Source organism: Nannospalax galili, unplaced genomic scaffold, assembly GCF_000622305.1.
Source record: "Nannospalax galili isolate Female #2095 unplaced genomic scaffold, S.galili_v1.0 scaffold1395, whole genome shotgun sequence".
Lineage (NCBI taxonomy): Eukaryota > Metazoa > Chordata > Mammalia > Rodentia > Spalacidae > Nannospalax > Nannospalax galili.
The window spans coordinates 583,430-606,358 of record NW_008336062.1 but is presented as its reverse complement, the minus strand read 5'-3'; the positions used below and the strand labels follow the sequence as shown (position 1 = coordinate 606,358).

The 22,929-nt window shown below is 39.6% G+C and overlaps 1 protein-coding gene across 3 annotated transcripts in view; it reads left to right on the top strand.

Annotated features, from left to right (window-relative positions):
• The window catches only part of Rars2 (arginyl-tRNA synthetase 2, mitochondrial), an 82,437-nt gene extending 63,586 nt beyond the window's left edge, over positions 1–18,851 (top strand). The window contains exons 11-20 of one of the 3 annotated variants that reach the window (XM_017797564.2): positions 3,218–3,313; positions 9,525–9,585; positions 11,275–11,351; positions 14,630–14,754; positions 15,473–15,540; positions 15,787–15,896; positions 16,324–16,419; positions 17,246–17,316; positions 18,278–18,345; positions 18,737–18,823. In XM_017797564.2, coding sequence (XP_017653053.1) covers positions 3,218–3,313; positions 9,525–9,585; positions 11,275–11,351; positions 14,630–14,754; positions 15,473–15,540; positions 15,787–15,896; positions 16,324–16,419; positions 17,246–17,316; positions 18,278–18,345; positions 18,737–18,823 — 859 coding nt within the window. Of the gene's footprint in view, positions 1–3,217; positions 3,314–9,524; positions 9,586–11,274; positions 11,352–14,629; positions 14,755–15,472; positions 15,541–15,786; positions 15,897–16,323; positions 16,420–17,245; positions 17,317–18,277; positions 18,346–18,736 lie in introns of all 3 variants that reach the window. The other 2 variants (XM_029562386.1, XM_008830845.3) reach the window with 2 other exon arrangements.
• Positions 18,852–22,929: the final 4,078 nt, after the last annotated feature.

The following is a 22,929-nucleotide window of genomic DNA, read 5'->3' as shown; positions in this document are numbered from 1 at the left end:
GGGGCTCCAGGAACTTGTAGAGCGGATGGATGAGCACCTACGTGAAAAAGATTATGTAAATGGGTTAAGATAGAGGAGGCTTGTCCTTCAGGCAGGCAATACTTGTCTGATAGAAGCAACCATCCCTCTGGCCCCTTTGCCAAGGAGCTTTCTGCATTGTTGGGCAGGGTAGGAGGGGGACATTCCTGTTGGCACCAAGAAATGTAAACCAATGCCTCTAGCTATGGGATCGGTGAGAAGCTGATGCCCCCCACAGTGGCTCACAGCTTTAGATGGGAGGTCGGAAACTTCCAGGAGTCTAAGAATCAAAGGGCCATTAGTTATGGAGGTTCCCTTGGTTGTTAGGAGACCCCTTTCCTTCCATACCAAGGTGTGGTGATGGAGTATGTGGAAGGCATACTTAGAATTTGTAAAAATATTAATCGTCTGTCCCTTGCTAAAATCAGAGCCCTGGTGAGTTCCACAAGTTCAGCTTTTTGTGACATGGTTCCAAGTGGCAGGGGATAACATCTCTGAGAGACACTACGGCATACCCCGCCCTGCAGGACCCAGTTGGGGTGAGAGTTGAACTTCCATCCACAAACCAAGTCAGGGTTGGGTTTGGTAGGGGATCTGGGGAGATTAGGGGATCCCGGTAAGAAGAGTTCCTGAAGAGTTTCCAAGCACAAGTGAGTGAGCAGTTCACTGGAAGGGAGGAGGGAAGCTAGATTAAGAGGAGGGCAGGAATCAAGGGTGAGTGAGGGGTTTTCAAGAAACATGACATGGAAGAGTTGCAGTTTAGAGTGAGCTAGATTGGCAAGAGACATGTGGGTTAGTAAATCCTTAAGCCAGTGGAGGAAAAGGATGGCGATGGGCTGACCCAAAGTGAGCTTCAGTTCCTCCAGAGCCAAAAGAGCAGCAGCAGCCAGAGTACAGAGACAAGGTGCCACCACCAGATGGTAGTATCAAGCTGTTTAAAGAGATAAGCTACCAGGGTAAAAGTAGGACCCCTCATCTCTCCCCAAACCCCTAATGCCTGGCCCTTATTCTCAGTTGTATAGAGGAAGAATGGACATTCCAGGTTGGGGAGAGCCAGAGCTGGTGCCTTTAAGAGTGCTTCCTGGATAGTGTGTAATGCTGCTGTAATGCTCACCGGGCTCAGGGGAGTTCGCTTTAGAAGCTTCATAGAGCAGCTTTGCCAAGAGGGCAAAATTAGGAATCCAGGTGTCCAGGTACCCTGCAGTGCCTAGGAAAGACAATTTCCTAGGCCCTGTTATGGAGAGGGGGCTGCTGTGGATCGAAACCCTAACAGATGATGTGGGTGTCTGCAGAGGCCAGTGGAAGGCATTGGACCTCCTGGAGCTGCAATTACAGGCTCACTATGTAGACCAAGCTGACCTTGAACCGCCTGCCTCTGCCTCCTAAGTGCTGAGATTAAAGGCTTGTGCCACCATGTCCAGCTAAATTTTTCATTCTTGTTATTAGTGTATAGAAATGCTACTGATTTTGTCGATTTTTATAACTTGTAACTTTACTAAATTTATTTTAACAGGTCTTTTTTGGGGTGTCTGTGTGTGTGTGTGTGTGTGTGTGTGTGTGTGTAGGGGTATATTCTTTAGAGTTTTTCAGATGTACTGTATTGTGCATGCAAACAAAGACACAACTTTTTCCTTTTCAATTTGGATGTTTGGACTGAAAAATATGGGAACAATAAATTGTTTCTGTTCAAGCAGATGAAAAATTATTTCAAAATCAAATGAATAATGAATCGGAAGTGTTTAGTCAGTCTTGCTTGTATTACATGGCATTATGCTACACAGCACCAGTGAATGCCTGAAATACCTCAGCTCAAATTTGAGACAATTATACATTATGATTACAGTGTTGCTACTGTATATAAAATGTTTTCTAATCTTATCAAATAATACTAGATTAATTATGGAAAACAAGGACTTTTAATATTTTCCTGCCGCCATCCTTCGGCATGTATCAAAATAGTATATATTTGGATGATATTGTATGTTTCATTTTAAAAACTGTTGTTGACTTGAGTTCCATAACGTCTGAAATTATTTTTACTTTGGTATTTGGACGGATTTTTCCAACAATTTTTAGTGACCCTAAACATTTCTGCTATTTTCTACTATGAATTCTTTTATATACCTATGGTCACATAAAGCTTTCTCAAGAAAAAAAGTGATCACAAGTGTAAGAAGTTTAAGAAGCCTTAAGCTCAACAAACAGAAAGAACCAGGCATCTCCACTATAGAAGCAAACCAGGTGCTTAGAATTGTCACTTTACAGTACCAAGGAAATAGTTCTCCCATTTTCTTTTAACAAAGACAAAGTGTTCATTGCATTCTCAGTAATATGTTTAAAAGAAAAAAATTTAATTGTTCTACAAATTCCAAGTTTTGGTTAGCCAAAAAGACAATAATAAGGTTTTCTGGGTTTTAATATTCAGGAACACAGCCGGGCGTGGTGGTGCACACCTTTAATCCCAGCACTCAGGAGGCAGAGGCAGGCCGATCTCTGTGAGGCCGAGTCTAACCTGGTCTGCATAGCAAGTTCCAGGCCAGCTGGGGCTACAGGGAGAACTTGTCTCAAAAAGACCAAAAAAAAAAAAAAAATCAGGAATACTTCGTGGCATGTTAAAAATAAGACTTATCAGACTGGAGAGATGGCTCAGCACTTAAGAGCACTCACTGCTCTTCAGAGGACCCAGACTCAGTTCCCAGCACCCACATGGCTGCTAACACCAGCGATAACCTGAGTTCCGAGGAATTCCAGCCCTCTTCTGGCTTCCCTGGGTACCAAGCACACACATGGTACACCTACATACATGCAGGCAAAATGTTCATACACATAAAATTAAATTAAATTTAAAAAAAAAGACTAATAACTTGATTTACAAAAAGAATTTGTGATAATCATAGCTACAGTTATGATGTTACACCCCTTTAAACTAGGCGTATTAAAGATAAGTAACTCATCCAATTCTCTAAATAAATAGAAAATAGAATAGCCAAACATTAATTGTGTCATAATTCTAGTTGATTTTCAATAATCTTGTTTGTTCTTGGGTTTGGGCCATTATTGCTTAGAGCTTAAATTGACACTATGTATTGCTCCTTGAGCAATAAAAATAGCTTCTAGTTTGCCAAAAATTCTATAAATGTTCTGCTTTCAAAGGGCTAATTTATTATGTTGCTTCAGAGTTTCCTTTTTGCATTTCTAGAAAAGGAAATGTTGTAGTGGATATCTCTGGGACCGGTGACCCTTCTTCTTTCTGCACTGTCATGCGAAGTGATGGAACTTCTCTTTATGCAACCAGGTCTGTAGCTTCTTCAGTGTTCTGTGAACATTGGAGTGTGTGTGTGATTTCATGTTCTTTGTCCTAAGATTGACTCAAGATAATAATTTTTATCCCCAAACTGTTATTTGATACTAATTGCAAGTTATAAATCTATTGCTTCTGTATTTTAAGAATATTTATTGGGATTCTATTTGTCCCCAGTTACAACTTCCAGAAAGATTTAATATAATCAGAAAAGTGGGAAACTACATTGTGTTCACTATCACTAGGCACAGTGCATATCTTTAGTCCCAGCACTTAGGAGGCAGAGGCAGATAGATCTCTGTGAGATCAAGGCCAACCTGGTTTACATAGTGAATTCCAGGCCAGCTGGGGCTACAGGGAGATACTGTCTCCAAACAACAACAACAACAACACCAAAAAACCTATACAATATTATAAGCTGTTCAGAGCAGAATACATTGTTCTGTGGCCTTCATAATTGTTTATTAAATGTTTTTACAATTGTACATTTTCAGGAAATATCTTCTAAAAGATGATCACATTAATGTTCAGTGGTGATCTCACACATTAAAGACCATTTTATGTACTTACAAATGCCAGACCTCATTATGATTGTGGAAAGATAGGCATCTCCATGTCTTACCCTATGGAGCACTCACTGTTCATCTGTGAGCTACATTTACTAAACACATTATTTCTGGAATGAAGCCAATAGAAACAGTGAAACAAACACACAGTCATACCCAGTCACTGCTGGCAAAAGGCTCTAGTGTCACCCAGGCCTGAATTTTTTGGGGGGTTGGGGGAGTTTTGAAACAGGGTCTACCTATAGTCCCAGCTGTCCTACATACAAGAACTCACAGAGATCTGCCTGCCTCTACCTCCCAAGTGCTGGGACTACAAGCATGGACTACCATGCCTGGCCTCTTTTTGAATAATTTAAGTAGTCTTGGTTCTAAGTCTTTTTGAAGGTCTGGTAAAATTCTGCTGTGAATCAATCTGATCCTGAGATTTTTTCAGTCAGGAAGCTTTGCATTATAGTTTCAATTTCCCTGTTATAGGTTTATTTAAGCTGTTGATATTGTCTTGATTTAACTTTGTTAGTTTCAGTAAATTTAGAAATTCATTCTTTTATTTATTTTTAATTTAATCTTAAATATTTTTATTTTATGTGTATGCATGTATTGCCTGCATGTAGCTAAGTGCACCTGTGTCGTGCAATGCCCGTGGAGGACAGAAGAGGCTGTTGGATCCCCTGGAACTGGAGTTATAGACAGTTGTTAGCTGCCGTGTGGGTGCTGGGATTCAAACCTGGGTCTTCTGCAAGAACAGTCAGTGTTTTTAACCTCTGAGCCATCTCTCCAGAGCCCAGATTCATTCTTTCAGATTTTCAAATTTAATAGAGTATAAATTTTAAAAATATCCCTTATAACATTCTGTATCTTTTTTGTGTCTGTTGTGATATATCCCCTTTCATCTCCAATTTTGTTAATTTGGGTTTGCTCTTTCTTTTTTTCTTTCTTTTGGTTAACTGACTAGGAGTTTGTCTGTTTTATCTTTTCAAAGAATCAGCTCTTAGATTCATTGATTCTTTGCATTGTTCTCTTTGTTTCTATTTTATAGATTTCTGCTTTGAATTTTGTTATTTCTTCTCAGCTGCTGGGTTTCAGTTTGGTTCGTTCTTGCCTTTCCATAGTCTTGAGTTGTACCATTAAGTCATTTATTTGTGCTCTTTCTGTTTTGTTTTGTTTTGTAAATTTTTTACTGAATTTTTGTGTATGTCATACAGAATATTTTAATCATCCTTATACTCCCTTCCCCATTGGCACCCGCCCCCACTGGAATTCATGCAGTCTGTCTTTTGTGTTAAGGCCTGTCATGTCACCTTGTGTCCCCAGCATCCCTCAGGGCAAGTTCATCCACTGAGGTGTAGAGTCACACCCTTTAAGATCAGCTCTTCCTTACCCAGCAGTAATCAGCTGACAATAATTCTTTGACTAAGAGTGGGTCCTGCTGCCTGTTTTCATAGTTCTTTGCTGGGGTTTTGTCTGCTTGAGTTTGCATGGTTTTTGTGCATGCTGACACCATTGCTGTAGGTTCTGTAGGTGCATAGAGCTGGAAGCTTCCCTCTTAGGACTGTTCTTAATGTGTCCCAGAGGTTTTGTTGTATTGTATTATCATTTTCATTTAGTTCCAGGAATATTTTTATTTCTTTCTTGATTTCTTCTTTGACCCATTCATCATTCAGTAGTGTGTTTTTCATATAGTTGGTAGAGCTTCTTTTGATGTTGATTTTAAGTTTTATTGTATTGTGGTCTGATAGAATGCATGGAATTACTCCAGATTTTTGTGGGGTTTTGTTTTGTTTTTGTTTGGGTTTTGTTTTTTGGATTTTTTTCTTTTTTTTTTGGTTTATTTTGTGCCCCAGTATGTGGTCAGTTTTAGAGAAACTATCATGGGCTGCTGAGTAGAATGTGTATTCTTTGGTACTTGAGTCAAATATTCTGGAGATGTCTGTTAGGTCCATTTGATGTATGATGACATTTAATTCAAGTGTTTCTCTGTTTATTCTTTGTCAAATTGATCTGTCTTTTTGGGGAGAGTGAGGTATTGAAGTCACTTACTATTACTGAGTTGGGGTTAATCTGTGTCTTGAAGTTCTATAGTACTGTTTTTATGAAACTGGGTGCACCAGCATTTGGTGCATGTATGTTCATGATTGTAATGTCTTCTTGCAGTTGTTCCCTTAATCAAAATGAAATGACCTTTATCTCTTCTGATTAATTTTAACTTGAAGTTTCTTTATCTGATGTTAGAATTGTAGCACCTTGTTTCTTAGTGCCATTTGCTTGATTAATTTTTTTCCATCCTTTCACCCTAAAGTGGTGTGTAGTCTTAAAGGTGAGATGAGTTTCTTGTGACAACAAAAAGATGGATTTTGTATCTTAATCCATTTAACTAGTCTGTGTCTTTTTACTGAGAAGCTTAGGCCATTGATATTTAAATTTATAATTGAAAGATATATATTGGTTACTGTCATTTTATTTCCTGTTTGTGTTCTTGATCCTATTTTGTCCTATAATTATACCTTTGTTTTCTGTCTGTAGCCTCTTGGGTATGGTCATTCCTTTCTTTAGTCCTTTGTTCTGCTTCTAGTGTTCTCTGTAGGGTTTGGTGGACATGAATTCTTTCAGCCTGTTTGTATATGGAAGATTTTTCTTTTCCCTTAAACTATGATAGGGAATTTTGCTGGGTAAAGTATTCTGTCTTGGCATCTATGATCATTTAGAACTTGGAATACTTTGCCCCAAGTTATGCTCTTCTGGCTTTCATAGCTTGCATTGAAAAGTCAGCTGTAATTCTGATGGGTTTTCCTTTAACTTTTCTCTTGCAGCTTTCAGTATTCTCTCTTTGTTGTGTTCACTTACTGTTTTTACTATGGACGTGCCATGGGGAGTTTCTCTTGTCCTAGCCATTTGGTATTTTTGTATGCTTTTTGAATCTATATGGGTATGTCTTTCCTTAATTTAGGGAAATTTTCTTTATAATCCTGTTGAAGATCTGATCTATGCCATTAACCTGAGATTCTTCTCTTTCCTCTATGACTATGATGCATTAATTTGGTCTTTTCATGGTGTTCCATATTTTCTGCATTTTCCATTCCTATGTTTTTAATTTTTTTTCATATTCTTTGCTTGAACAGTTTAATTCTTCAACTTTTATCATCCAGTCTTGATATTCTGCTTTCCATTTCATCCATTCTGTTGATGAGGCTTTTTCATGTCATTTCAAATTGGTTTATTGAGTTTTTTTCAGTTCCATCTTCATTTCAGCCTGAGTTTTCTTCAATTTTTCTGTCATGAATTCACTTTTCAAATCTTAAATTGCCTTTCTTTTCACTCACCTATATATTTGTACTTTCTGAGCTTCTGTCAGAAATTTATTCCTATCCTCTGAATTGTTTGAGTTGTATATTCTTTAAATTTGTTGAATTCTTTGATCATATTTATGATTGTTTTAAATTCTGTGTCTTGGGATTTCTCTAGGGAGTTCTCATTGGTCTGTGCTTCAGGTTTTCTCTTGATTTTTTTTTTTTTTTTTTTTTTTTTTTTTTTTTTTTCTTCATTTAAGAGACTGGATCCATCCAGTCAGGCTAGTAAGGAGCTTTCTTGGAGGATGAAGCACTCTAGGCCCATGTCTGGATGGTGAGGATCAGGTGGGCCAGTCCTAACTAGCTCAGCATGGAAATTGTGAGCCCTGGAGCAGAGCAACTAGGGCTGGTCCCAAAACAGGGGAATGGTGATTGGGCCTGGTGGGATCTGGCTAATTCATCTACCTAGTCAGGTGCTCTCAGACAGCTTCAGCAGGAAGGGACCAAGGCCCAAAGAGGGCAGATGGGAACAGAATGGGCTGGTTCTTACTGGCTAGCAGAGATATGAGCCCTGGAGCAACAGAAATGGGTCTGGTGCCAAGGCAGGGGAATGGTGACCCAGCTGGCAGGATCTGGCTAAGCTAGTCAGCTGTTTTCCAGCAGCATCAGAAGGGAAGGGGCCAAGGCCCAAGGAGAACCAATGGAACAGGATAGGCCAGTTCTTACTATGTAGCAGAGAAGGAATGAACTCTGGAGCTGTGGGACTGGGATTTTTATTACTTTTTATTATGTGTATGTGTGTATATTTGTGCAGACCACAGAGGCCAGAAGTGTTGGATCCCCTTGGAGCTGGAGTTACAGAACTTTGTGAGCTGCTTGATGTGGGTGCTGGGAACCATACTCATTGATGACAACCCAACTTGCAGTACATACTCTTAACCATTGAGCCATCTCTTAGGTCCCTCACAAAGTACTTTTATAGTAAAATGCCAACTACAATCATTATTGCAAAGAACTTGAAAGAACCAATTAATTTTCTTAATGCCCCTTAGAGAACTTATCTCTATTACTTTTTGACATTTCTCTTTATCAGTTTCTTGCAATTGAAATTGAGAAAAATCTATGTCAATGAGGCACACACACACACACACGAAAACTATTTTTGTGCCAGCTATAGAAATTTATCTTTTCACCAGTAGTTATAAAGATTTCCATTCAGAACAGAAGCTCCATGTCAAAAAGATTACAACTATCTAAATGTGTGTTTTTTTATGATCTAGATTTCTCAGCACCTATGCTGCTACACTTGGGAAAAGGAGTATTGTCTTAGAACAGAAGCTTTATGATAAAAATTCCCCACTTCTATCCTGATTTTTATCTAACGACTTGTGGGTCTTAAAAGTTATGGCTTTTGAGCAATCAGGATTTTGAGTCTCTGATAATCATAGGCTATGTAGAAGCTACTTCTTTAGCAGTTTTATCACTTATATTGTAATTATGTTCTTTGGGATAATGTATTACAGAAAAGTAACAACTAGTGGTTCTGTTCAGTAGTCTCAGCTTAGTTAATTAAAAAACACTTACCCAAAGCTATTTTGCTTTTTAAATGATTACTTGCTCTAGAACTTTTGCTTATTTATTTTTGGTGTTTTTTAAAATTATTTTTCCCAGGGCATTTATTATTGTTTTTTTCCAAGCCTAATTTTGTTATTTCGTACACAAGTTGCTGGTGTGGTGTGGTGTGGTGTGGTTTTGCATGCCTTAATCCCAGCACTCCTGAGGCAGAGGCAGACAAAAAACAAAAAAACAAAACAGTGTGTTGGGACTATACAAGCAATTCATATACTCCAGCTTATAGAATAATTTGGTTTGGTTTGGTTTGGTCTTTTTTGAGACAAAGTCTCCCTGTAGCCCCAGCTGGCCTGAAACTCACTATGTAGATCAGGCTGGCCTGGAGCTCACAGAGATCTACCTGCCTTCTGCCTCCCAGGTGCTGGGATTAAAGGCATGTGCCACCATGCCCAGCCTAGCATAATAGAGTTTTAAAAATACAAAACTCACTTTGGGGCTGGAGAAATAGCTCAGCAGTTAAGGTACTGGTTGCTCCTCCAGAGGACACTGATTCAGTTCCCAGCACCTACATGGCAACTAACAACCATCAGTAACTCCAGTCCCAGGGGATCCAATGTCCTCTTCTGACCTCCAAGGGCATTTTATGACATGGGTACACTTACATGCGGGCAAAACACTCATAATACATAAAAATAAATATAGCTTTTAGACTCTCACTGTTAAAAATAGGTAAAAGTGATTATAAATGCTGCCCCCCCACCTGTGCTTTTTCCTCCCCCCTAGGGATCTTGCAGCTGCAATAGATCGCATGGACAAGTATAATTTTGATACAATGATTTATGTGGTAAGTACTCAAAATAAAACATAAAAGTTTATAACCCCTATCTCATGAAAACTATAGAAATAGTAAACTAGGAGGCTGGAGAGATGGCTCAGCAGTTAAGAGTACTGGCTGTTCTTGCAGAAGACCCGGGTTTGATACCCAGCACCTACATGGCAGCTAAACTGTCTGTAACTCCAGTTCCAGGGGATCCAATGCCCTTTTCTGACCTCCATGGACACTGTACAACACAGGTGCACTCACCCACATGCAGGCATTACACTTATACACATAAAACAAAAATAATAAATAAAATTTTTTTTAAAAAAAAAGACATATTAAACTAGGACCCATGAGATATCTTGGTTTTCCTATGTACTGTTGTGGGTTCTCCTCAGGCCAGCTGTGAAGACCCTAACCTGGATCGGGTCCCTGCCGATTAGGGGGTAACGAAGTGCGGAGTCGCAACACACAGACCCCGGGAGTCGGGTAGAAGCAAGCACTAGGCGAGGTGCTGCAGCCTCGTTTAATGCAGGAGGAGGCACACCTTATATCTCCCTTTTCTCCACCCCCAAGTCCCTTTAGTCAGCGTATCATTTTCTGATTGGTCCGCACCGTGCAGTCTGTCAGCAGTCACTGGTCTCACAAGGAGGGTACAGAGGCATGGGCTCCTTTTGGTGGGCTATTTGCGGACCAAGAAGTGAAGTGAATTCTCACTGAATCCCAGGGCTCTGGGTCCGCGCCATCTTTGGAGGCCTCCTGCTACAATGCACTTTTGTGTGGGTTGGTTTTATGAAATTTTATTACATGTATAATTTGTGTAACCATCATTATATTCATAATACAGAACTGTTTATTACAAACCAACCCCCCTTGTGATTACCCACTTCATAATCATACATTCTCTCAAACCCTAGTCTTGCTATCCATCACAAATTTTGTCACTTTGAAAGTGTTAAATAAATGGGATCACAGAGTATGTGACTTTCTGAAATTGGCTTTTTCACCCAGCATAGTGAATTCCCTTGAGATCCATTCAATCCCATTGTATCACTAGTTTGTTCCCTTTATTGTTACTGATATTCTAGTCTCTTCTCTGCCTTCTTTCCTTTGCATGTGCAGCCTCCCTTTATACTAAGAAAGTTACCATCAAACATCTTTTTCAAGCTTAACTTTAATCTTCGTGAGACAGAGCTCATAATAGCTGAGAGAAAAGGAAATGAAATAAAGCATTCCAAAGATGAAAGTCCATATTTCCTCCTGTTTTAGAGTATTGCAGCTCTTATTTTCCCATTCAGCATGTTCTTTAGTATGTTTGTTTTAAAAGATTTAATTGTCTATTTATATATAGAGGTGAGAGAGAGAGAGAGAGAGAGAGAGAGAGAGAGAGAGAGAGAGAGAGAATGAGAGAATGAGAATGTGTATGCTCATGTGCATGCAAGTACCTGCAGAGGCCAAGAGAGTTAGATCCCTTGGAATTGGGGTCACGGGGATGTGAAACTCTGGATTGGGATGCTGGGAACTGAACTTGGGTCCTGTAGAAGAGGAGTAAGCACTCGTAACCACTGAGCCATCTCTTCATCCCCTAATGTGTTTATTTAAAATATATTGACTGCCAATGACTTTAGTCTAACAAAACTGTTAATTTAAATCTAGCCTATTTTTGTTGCTATTGCTTTGTTTTGCTTAAATTTTAACAACTTTTCCTCCAAGACAGATAAAGGGCAGCAAAAGCATTTTCAGCAAGTGTTCCAAATGCTGAAGATGATGGGATATGAATGGGCGGAAAGGTAATGTTTAAATGCTTCTTAGTTGCCTACCCAAGGTCACTAATGCTTTAAGTCAACCAAGCCTTGAAACATAACTAGAAAGATTTACATTTAGTTCTTTTTATCAAGATATTAGTGTGAAAAAGAAAGTTTGATTTTTGTATTATGTCCCAATAAATGTGTTTATTAGATATCTACTCTGTTTTGATTTTCAAAGTTATTAATCCCCATTTCTGCTTCCTCATAAAGGGAACTGGTAATTTAATTACATACTAGCAATTATCTCAGTAAAGTACTGGGATTAAAGGCATGGTGACATATGCTTTTAATCCCAGCACCTGGGAGGCAGAGGCAGGCATATCTATGAGTTCAAGGCCAGCCTGGTCTACATATTGAGTTCATAAATAAATAAATAAATAAATAAATAAATAAATAAATAGAAACTTTAGTGGACTGCAACAAATCATATCTAACTTATTTTTCTGGTTTTTATTACCATATATTAGTTATGTATAATAGTGGGCTTCATTATGATATCTTCATACATATATAAGGTATTTTTGGTCATATTTACTGTTATCCTCCTATTCCATTCCTGCTCCCACTCCTTTGATCCTCCTTTCCTTCCCCAGTAGTCTCCTTTCTACTTTCATGTCTTTTAATTTATTTATTGACTTATTTCTTTATTGGTGAACTAGTGAGTTGAATTAGGATTGTTGTCAGGAGCATGATTGAGGGGTTACTGACAGGAGCTTGCACAGCTTTTCAGGGCTGTAGTACTCAAGAAAATGGTCTCTCCCTCCATCAGCAACCATTAACTACCTATAAATCCTCAGAGAGGACTGAGGCCTCCATGTAGAATGTTGATGGGCTTAGTCTTGTGCAGGTGATCACAGCTTTGTGAATTCATAAGTACATTGTCCCTATGGTGCCTGGAAGACAGTGTTCCACACCATTCCCTATTTCTTCTGGCTCTTACAATCTTTCTTTCCCCTGTTCTGCAATGTTCCCTGATCTCTAGAGGGCCTAATACAGATTTCAGGTTTAGGGGTAAGCATTCAACAGTCATTCTGCAGTAACTGCTACCTATTGGATAAAGAAGCTTCTCTGATCAAAACTGACAACAGCACTAGTTTATGGGCATAAATATAGACATTTAGAAAGTAATCTCACAACATAGCCATTTAGCAAAAGAACAGTAGTGGCTTCCTCACTAAGGCTTAAAACCTCCAAGCCATGGGCCTTTGACCAAATTTATCTTACTAGGTATGAATTCACTCCTGTGGAATTGGCCTTAAGTCCAGTCAGAAAGCAGTTATTTACTCCCATAACAGTCGTGCCACTATTGTACCAATGGGCACATCTTGCTTAGCAAGTCAGTAGTATTGCACATAAGGTCCATAGCTAAGTTAGACTATTGATGACTCTTCTCCAACAGCCTACATAGCACCTTCTGGCATCATGAAAGCTAGTCATCAGGAAGGCAACCTTCAGCTCAGTTTCAGCTTGAGTTCTCTATGTCCTGTAACCAAAGGATGTTATGGCCTCAGCAATAGGGTCTTACCAGCTAGTACTGATGGGCAACCAAGAGCAGTGGTAGTAGCTTATATTTTAGGGGTCCGAGGAACTTCCCTCATAAGGAGGTAGCCCACCCTATCACTGGGTTTTTCATCTAATATACTTGTGGCTTCTGGGAGCAGCTTTATCCATCCATACAGAGTACCTCCATTCAAACATTTAAAAATTACTTTATTTTATAACTATTTTACAAAATTAGTTTTCCTTATTGCTTTTTCTTACAGCCTTAGTTTTGTCTCAGCTAACATCTTCTCTTCCCCCTTTCCTTGAACCCCATCTCCTCTTAAACCTTTCCACCTCCAGATTCTCCCTTCCACTTCTATACCACATCTGTTATACTATTCCTGCCCCATCCCAAGCTTCTCATGGGTCCCTTTTTACTTTCCTGGCCTCTACACACACAGACTCCCACATAACATACATATGTATAAACTGGAAGTTAGTAGAGAATGACATGGGCAGTGTTTGCTTTTCTGAGCCTAGGCTCCCCCACTTAATATAATATACTAGATATCTGCATGTAGAAGACTGAAACTACATTATTATCTCTTACCTGCATAAAAATTGACTCCAAATGGATCATTGACCTTAACATAAGACCTGAAATTGTGAAACTGCTAGAGGAAAAAAGTAGGTAAAACATTTCAAGATATAGACAAATGTAAGGACTTTCAGAATAGGACTCCAGTCACTCAGGAAATGAACAACATTCAACTATTGGAACCTCATAAAATTAAAAGGTATGCTTACCAGAAAGGAAACAGTTAATTGATTAAAGAACTGTACTAAATGGGAGAAATTTTCTTCATCCAAACATCTGACAGGGGATAAATATCTTGAATGTATAAAACAACTCACAAAACTAAAAAAGGAAACAACTCTGTCAAAAAATGAGCTAAGAAAGTGAACAGAGAAGTCTCTAAAGAATAATACAAATGGTGGTACATGCCTTTAATCCCAGCACTAGGGAGGCAGAAGTAGGCGTATCTCTGGGTCTGTGGCTAGCGTGGTCCACATAATGAGTTCCACGCCAGCCAGGGATACATAGAGACGTTGTATCTTACCCAAATCAGACTGGCTGCTATCAGGAAAATAAATGACCACAAGTGCTGGTAAGGATGTAGGAAAGGGAAAAATTAATCTACTCTTGGTGGAAGTATAAACTGATGCAGCTACTGTATGGAGTTATAGAGGTTTCTCATGAAAATTAAACATGGAACCATCATATGTTCCAGCTGTACCACCCCAGGGCATGTACCCAAAAGATTCTGTATCCTGCCACAAAGATACCTGCACGTCTGTGCTCATTGATGCACTGATCACAGTAGCAAAGAAATGTAATCAGCCTAGATGTCCATCAAATGATTAATGAGTAGTGAAAATATGGTACATATATACAATGGAATTTTGACTATTAAAAACGGAATTTGCAGGAAAATGGATGGAACATATTTTTGTTTTGTTATTGTTTGAAGCAGGGTCTCATGTAGCCCAAACTGGCTTGAACTGTGTACTTTGAACTCCTAACTATCCTGCCTCCATCTTCAGTTGCTGGTAATGCAGCATGTGCACCATGCCTGGCTACATTGCATTTATTTTAGTAAGTTTTTAAAGGCTACTACAAGATTTGAGGGTCAAATTAAGCTCTGGAAGGGTAATGTAGTTTACTCACGTCATTGGCACCCTTTACCTTTTGGTTAACAAATGCCCATCCATTTCAGGTGCCTGCATGTACCTTTTGGAATAGTGAAGGGAATGAAGACTCGAAGAGGGGACGTCACTTTTCTGGAAGATGTCTTAAATGAGATTCAATCAAGAATGCTAAAAAACATGGCTTCCATTAAGAGTAAATCCACTTTCTTATTGTTAAAGTCATGTTCTACATGCCATTGTCACGTGTATGTGTATGCATATTGTTCATGTGTATATGAGTGCTCATGAACATGTACACATATTTTTGTTGAGGCCAAAGGTATTCTCTGGCCCTTTTTTCCTTTTTTTTTTTTTTTTTTTTCTTTTTTTTTTTCCTTTTTTTTTTTTTTTTTTTGAGACAAGATCTCACTATAACTCAGGCAGTCTTTAACCTTATTCTCTGGCACTGTCTTCCTTTTTTTCTTTTTTTTTTTTCTTTTTTTTTTTCCTGGCTTGGAAGTCACCAAGTAGGCAAGGCTGGCTGGCCAGTATGTACCAAGATCTGCCTGCTTCTGTCTTCCTAGCACTGGGTTTGCAAGCACAAAGCACCATGTTCAGCTCTCTTTACATAGGTTCTGGGTTTCATACTCAGGTCCTTATCCTTATAAGGCAAGCACTTTCCCACCTGAGCTATTGTCCCACTCCAACTCCTATTGTAAATTGGATCCAAGTTACCCTTGAAAAAATAAGTATCAGCTATGTCCAATATCTTACTAGGGATATTTGTAAAACTAAATTCATGTTTCTTCACTGTAAAGTGAGTGGGGGAGATGTAACTGTCAAGTACACTTAGAGCAAAAATTTTTTAACCACTTTGATTCATTTTTCTTGCACTATATAGTGCAGGTTGAAAATACCTGCCTTTATTTCAGCAACGAAGAAACTGATGAACCCACAGGAGACTGCAGAGAGGGTTGGGCTGGCAGCTCTCATCATTCAGGTCTGTAAAGACTCCTTCCTCTAAAACTTTTTTGTCTGGTATTTTTGGGGGTCTTTTTGAGATAGGGTCTCCCTGCAGCCCTTGCTGGCCTGGAACTTGCTATTTGGATCTGGTAGCCTCCATCATATAGAGATCGCCTGCCCTTGCCTCTGCCTTCCAAGGGCTGGGATTAAAGGCATGCACCACTGCTCCTGGCTTGTCTGGTATTTGAGCAAAAGCCAGTGATAAAGATTACTCTCATTTTAGGACTTCAAAGGCTTACTCTTATCTGACTATGAGTTCAGCTGGGATCGTGTTTTCCAGAGTCGTGGGGACACTGGAGTCTTTCTACAGTACACCCATGCCCGCCTCCACAGGTAAGAGGCTGCAGTAAAGCTTGTCTCTGTCCTTCCCTGGGCTGGGATCTGCCTGGTGTGGTTCTCAGACCAGTGACAAGCCCTATTTTCTGGGCTCTTCCAGTATCTCCTATTCAAGACTGGTTAAAGCACAGCAGCCCTCTTACTGTTAAGTATTCATTAAGCACCAGTACAAGAAACACTTTCTTATATATTGCCTTTCTTCATCCTCAGAATAACTTTGCCAAAGAATACCCTGTCGCCTACATTTTAGACACACTGAAACAAATTTAGGGAAATTGAGAATCTAAGTCAGTGTTATTGTCAAAGTCTAGGGCTATAGATTGAGAGGAAGTCTATATGCTCAGAGATAATACTTATCACATGCAACTTTGAGCCCCTAGATAACTGATCTTTTCGTGTTTGTAACTTTAAACTTTGGTAACAGTTTGGAAGAGACTTTTGGATGTGGTTATCTGAATGACTTCAACATTGCTTGCTTACGAGAGCCACAATCTCTTTTAATTCTCCAGCATCTTCTCAGGTATGGTTTTCTGGTAGCATCAGGGTTTTTTCTTTTAACTGAATTGACTGGTTTTTTGGTCCTGCCTCTAAACAGTTACTGGGGGGAAACAGATTAAGCCAATGTTCAAGGTCGACCCTAGTCTCCAAAATATCGCCACAAAGTAGCAGAGATGCCTAGCACACTCTAGCCCATTATCTAGGAAGATGACCCCGAACAAGAGCATGACCCTTTGGTTTTAGAAAAGAGCATCTTCTATGCATCTGATGAAGGAAGGAAAATCCCTGCCTTTGTGCAGCTTCCAAGAGGCGGGAAATCCTTCACTTGCCTTGTGGTTTCAGCTTACAATCTCATATATATTTGTCCACCTACATGGGCAGAGACCACACCTTATAGACTTGTCAACAGACTGGTCTGTAGAAGAGATCAGTGAACTAGAAAGTGGCTATGTGTCTATGAAGGCAGTTTTCTTTGCCACACAGTAGTCACTAGTTCTTTCTTAAGATTAGAAAATTTTATTCAACATAGAGCTGGTTTGTGAGAGAAAATAAACCTTCCTGATCTCCTTAGCCTTGAGGGTAGAGTTCACTAGTTTAACAGTCATGATTTAAATTTTTGTTCTGGACTAGGCCTAAAAGGTAAAATATGATTTAGGAAGTCTTCTGCTGTCGAGGAATTCATATGAAAGAAAAATGGGCATTTGCTGTCAAGTGTATTCAGGTCTTTTTTTCATATTCCCTCTGCTCTTACTGATGTCAAATCTAGGTATTAAACATCTTAATGCCTTAGCTTAATATAATGTATGACCAGTCTGTTTCTGCCACTGTTACTGTCATCTCTCTTTTAGGTTCGATGAGGTACTTTATAGATCATCTCAGGATCTTCAACCTAGGCACATTGTTAGTTACCTTTTAACTAAAAAAAAAAAAAAAAAAAAAAAAAAAAAACCTCCGTAATGTTTCTTTCATTTAAAGGTTTCTTGTAAATAAATCTCTTGCCCTAAAAATTTATGTTTATTCTTTAAGTTGTAGGAATTATTACTTCTTTGCCAGTTAGCAAATCATGTTGTTTATTCAGTACTCTAAGGTAGAATCATAGGAACAGACAGTAATAGAAGTGGTGACAACACAGTGCCATTTGTGTTGTGGAGGAATGGACAGAAGACTTGATGTTTGCTCAGCCCAGCTCTGAGACGCAGAGAAACAGCAGGTGTTAATCAGGAGAAGCAGGAAGCTAAGGAGGAAAAAGCCCAGAGTTGAGCATGAACTACAGTCATAACGGGGTGAGGGGTGAGAAAAGTTAAGTTCAGACTATTTGGCCCTACAGACCTTTCAGGGCAGTGTCTAGGGCCAAAGATCTAGACTAGACCTATCCCTATCTCTGATTCCTCAGACTTAAATAAGATTTTTTTCTTTATATTCTACTTATACATGTATAAGAGGTAAAGCCAGAAAGTCTAATGAAATGTCACTCATTAAACAAATTAAACAGATTTCTTGTGCATTTCTTTGGCCCACTGCTACCATACCTTAACAGAAAAGGTTACAATTCAGTGTCTGTATGTACTACACTGATAAATAGTCCCTGTCTCACCTCCTCAGTTGACACAGGGGAAAAGGTTTTGCCATGTTATGCTTTTAAAAGTTGTCTATTAAGCAAATACCAATTGTTAGAAAACTTGCCATTTGGTAAAAGCAGGACTAAAATCTAAAGTGAGTTTAGTGTTTTACTGTTATACATAAGCAGCACATTTGTCTCAACTTTTATAACTTCAGGTATCTCCTTTAGTGATTCTAGGCTTTTTCTTTAGTGTTGGATTAGAAAGCAAACTCATGTAACAGGAAGTTACTACTGGTCCTTATATTTCTTTCTTCCTGTTTCAGTCATCTTGCAGCTGTGGCACACAAAACCCTCCAAATAAAAGACAGTCCTACTGAAGTGGCTGGGGTATGTAATGTTAAATGCCCTCTACATGATCCCTTGGCGGCTCAAACTAATACTAAAAAACATTAGTAGTTAGTAACAGTCTCATTAATTTTTCTTAAATAACTTCTGTTGTTTAACCATAGCAGTATACTTTCTGACTCAGCTAATAAAGGAGAATTGGGCTATAACAATGAATGCATTTTCCTCCATCACATGTTTGAGGGACATTCTGTCGCTCCCACTCCACAGTCTTCTGCAAGGGATGCTAAAATATATTTCCCCATGCCTAGAGTACTCCAAGGTATTCTCAAGTAGTTTTCCTACTTTAAATCTGAATTAGTGCTAAAATCATTCTTTTTTGCTTACTTCTGACATGTTATTATTGAACATTTCATCATTCTTTATTTTTTAGGCCAGACTTCATCTTTTCAAAGCTGTCCGTTCTGTCCTAGCCAATGGAATGAAACTTCTTGGAATAACCCCTGTATGTAGGATGTGATTTCTAATTAAAGTTGTTTTAAAAAATACTGAATGAGAGCTTGTTTGGTGATTCTAGCAGGGGAGCACACCTGCTCAAATACTCTTGAGTGAAGACTGGTTCTCCTTTATCGGGGAAGGTCATGCTCTTCAGCAGAGCATGCAGCTTTGGGAGGGATGCACTTGGAGTGTTGAGGGAGGAAGGGGACACCCGCCTAGCCAGCCAGATCAGCCAAATCAACCTTGGTGATCAGTGGAGTGACAGATGTCATAGCCAGATTGCCCTCACATCCTTAGAAATACTAAATGAAGCTGGGCATGGTGGCACACGCCTTTAATCCCAGCACTCAGGAGGCAGAGGCAGGCGGATCTCTGTGAGTTCAAGGCCAGCCTGGTTTACATAGTGAGTTGAGGTCAGCTGGGACTACAGGGAAACCCGGTCTCAAAAAGACAAAAAAAAAAGAAAGAAATACTAAATGAATCTTAGTCGTGTACAGGTGCTTTACTGTTCAGAATACTATTTAAACTATTATTCTATGTTAGAAAATTGATTTTATTAAGTATAAGTAACATTAATTTACTTTTTACTCTTAAAAAAAATCATGTGAGTTCTCTCTTGGTCAGTAGGTAATAAACACTAAAAAACTTTTGAAATTGAAAACCCTGTTGGTCTAATGGGACAAAGGACTAAAATTTAAACTATGACTTGAGGTTTCTTACTGTGTCATTTCTTCCAGAAAGGGGACTGGAGGAGGTGTTTCATATGGATGGCAGAGGACAATTTTTGGGAGTTGGTTCTCCCTTCACTGTGGGTTCCAGTGATCAAACTTAGTGTTTCACACTTATACACACAAGCACTTTTACCCACTGAGTCATCTCATTCGCTGTAGAAACTGTTTTGTTTTGTTTTTTTCTTTTTGAGACAGAGTCTTACTATGAGCCCAGGCTGGCCTGGAACTCACTATGTAGACCAGGGTGGCCTTGAAACTACAAAGATCTGCCTGAGGCTGTGTGGGGTCTCTCCCTCCCCTCGTGGGTTGTTGGCCACCGATCCACGAGGACAAAGGGAGCAGAAACAACGAACCGGTTCAGGACGGCCAGTGAGCACGATGGAAAAAACTTTACAGGGAGGCAGATTCAGTGATACAGCTCCGTTTATTCAGTGGGGATTAGGGAAAATATAGTGTGGAGGCAGCAGCCAAAGCTTCAGCTGATAGGTGTTCATTGTATGCTTTATTTACATGTGGTAGGGGGATACTATCATCTGACTATAGGGCAATGTCTAATTATCATATAGAAAAAACCTGGGGGCAGTTTTATTGCAGGTAACTATGCCAAAGGTCATGTTCCAAATAAGGTCAGGCATCCGTGCTTGGTGGTACTTTCCAGGTAAGTCAGGCAGAGAGCAGGAGGCCCCGCTGAGAAAGGGAGTCCTTCCATATAGCGCAGAGCCCCTTATAGCTATCCGGACATGGAGGACTACAACTATAGCAGCAGGGTCCCCCAACAAGGCTGCCTCCTGAGTGCTAGAATTAAAGGTGTGTGCCACCACACCCAGCAAAATCTATTCTTATAACTGAAATAATAAAATGTTTTCATCAAATAATTAGTAAAGGGAGATTTCCTAATTTTAGTTTGATTGCAGCTAGTTCTTAGAACTAATATAAGGAGACAAAAAGTAAGCATCTCAGGGGCTGGAGCAATGGCTCGGTCATTAAGAGAACTGGCTGTTCTTGCACAAGATCTGGGTTCAAATCCTAGCATCTACATGGCAACTAACAACTGTCTGTAACTCCAGTTCCTGAGGATCCAACACCCTCTTTTGTTCTCCATGGGCACTGCATGACATGGGTGTGCTTACATACCTGCAGACATAATATTCATATACCATAAAATAAAAATAAATAAAATTAGCGTTTCTTTAGCAATATAAACAGCAAGTACTTACAGTAAGAACTTTACCTCATGCTTTAGTTGAAATACACTGATAACTTGCTATGTGAGGTCAGGAACTAAATACATTTGAATAGCATGGAATTACTTGTATAGATATCTTATTCAGATTTTAAAAATTTTTTTATTTATTTTATTTTATGTGTATGTGTGTATTGCCTGCATGTAGGTAAGTGCACCCATGTCATGCAGTGCCCACAGAGGACAGAAGAGGCTGTCGGAGCTCCTCGAACTGGAGTTTCAGACAGTTGTTAGCTGCCATGTGTGCTGGGATTCGAACCCAGGTCTTCTGCGAGAATAGTCAGTGTTCTTAACTGCTGACCCATCTCTCCAGCCCCTATTAGGATTTTTTAAGAAAATAAGTATGGGCCAATAACTAAACCCTAATTTAAGGTAGAATTTTGGCTTCCATGTATGTACATATTGGCAAGGTTCAATCTTTCTGACTTGATTCAATAATGTGAGCTTGATTAGGTCACAATGAGTAGGCTGGTTATGTTTGGTAAGTGGGACCACTTCTGCCAGCATTCTACTCGGGTCCCATACATTTATTCTAGATGTTAGTAATACACGTCTAATGAGAAGAAAACCAGCAAAATTAGCTTCTCAATGGAATAGACACTAAGCAGGTGTGGTCTGCCTTCTTAGTTGTGTAAAGTACTCATCCATGTAGTCACAGTTTTCAGTGACTTGCTCATTTTCTACCTAAAGTAGCATTAAGCTTCCTTAGCATAAACTCACCGTGGAATGAAAACATACAGTTGGGACATGTTTTACATGTCTACTACCCCTCTCTATAGAAACTTTCTACTAAGACCATGAGTAAGTCAGTTGTGAATGAGGTTATGCAGGGCCCAAGTCTTCACAAAAACAGCTCTTTGATGACTTTATAGACATACACAGGTGCCAAGGATCCTAATGCAACCAATTATGACTGGTAATAATCAGATACATACAGATTAGAGAAGCATGTGCCAACATCTCAGTGTTATTAGCAAAAACAGTGAGTCTGTAAGAAACAATATATTTTAAAATGAAATGCAGATCTTTTTTGAAGGTTAAAATCTCACTCAGTGTTATGTCTTACAAGGCTTATACTGAGTTCAATATTGCATAACTATTCATTCAACAGTGAACCTGAAAATTTTATAGCCACTTTTGAAAGAGATGTATCTTTACTCTGGAAACTGTTATTGAGTATGTTAAAGCTGTAATGAAGTGCTTCTTCTAAAAAAATTTTTTTAAATATTAAAAAAAGCTCTGCTTCCCTGGGCTTGCAGGACCCGCCAGCCTCTCTCTGACCCACAGGCTCTCTCCGGGGTAAGTCCATCGTGCCCTCTGCGACTTGACTCCCCCAGCCTCATTCACCCTCCCATCTCCACTGCTGGTCTCTCCTCCTAGTTTGGGTCCTGTCCCATTCCTTGTCTTGGGGCCACAGACACCTGGGGAACCAGTACTGCTTCTTGATCCTTTTCATCCAGACCAACTCAGTGCCTTTTGTGGTAACCAAGAGCACTGCTTCTGGGCCTGGCCCCGCCCTCACCTCCCTCTGCTTCCCTGGATCTGCACCACCCTCCAGCCTCTTTCCAGGACGTGAGGACTGACCTTTCCTCTTCCTGATCCTTTGCATCCAGACCATCTATCTGCCTTTGCATCTCTGGGTGGCATGGCCACCAGCTGCCCTAGACGAGCATCTTTCCTGGGCCCGACTCCCAGTCTAACACCCAAATTCCTGAGGCCAAAATCTATCCTGGAGGGATCCAGACCTTAGGAGAAGCCCTGAGAGCATCTGATCCTCATCTGATTTGGGCCTCTGTGGGAACTCCTGAAGACAGAAGCAATCTGGCCACTCCAATATAAAAACAAAAGAGAGAACCCAAGCTTAGAGGAATGAGCTTTTCATGCCCCAAAAGCAAAACACAAAGACACATAAAGTTTACAAAAAGAAACAGACCTTAAACTTGACGGCTTGAGTCTCACACAAGAATCGGAAACTACAAAAGAAATTCACATGTCAAAATCACAGAGAAAATAATAATAACATGAAAAACCGAAATAACATATCCCCACTAAATACCAATAGTCCTCTAGAGAGTACAATGAGAACTCCCTAGAGATAATGCAGGACATGGAACTCAAAAGAACAATTATAAACATGATAAAAGAATTCAGTGA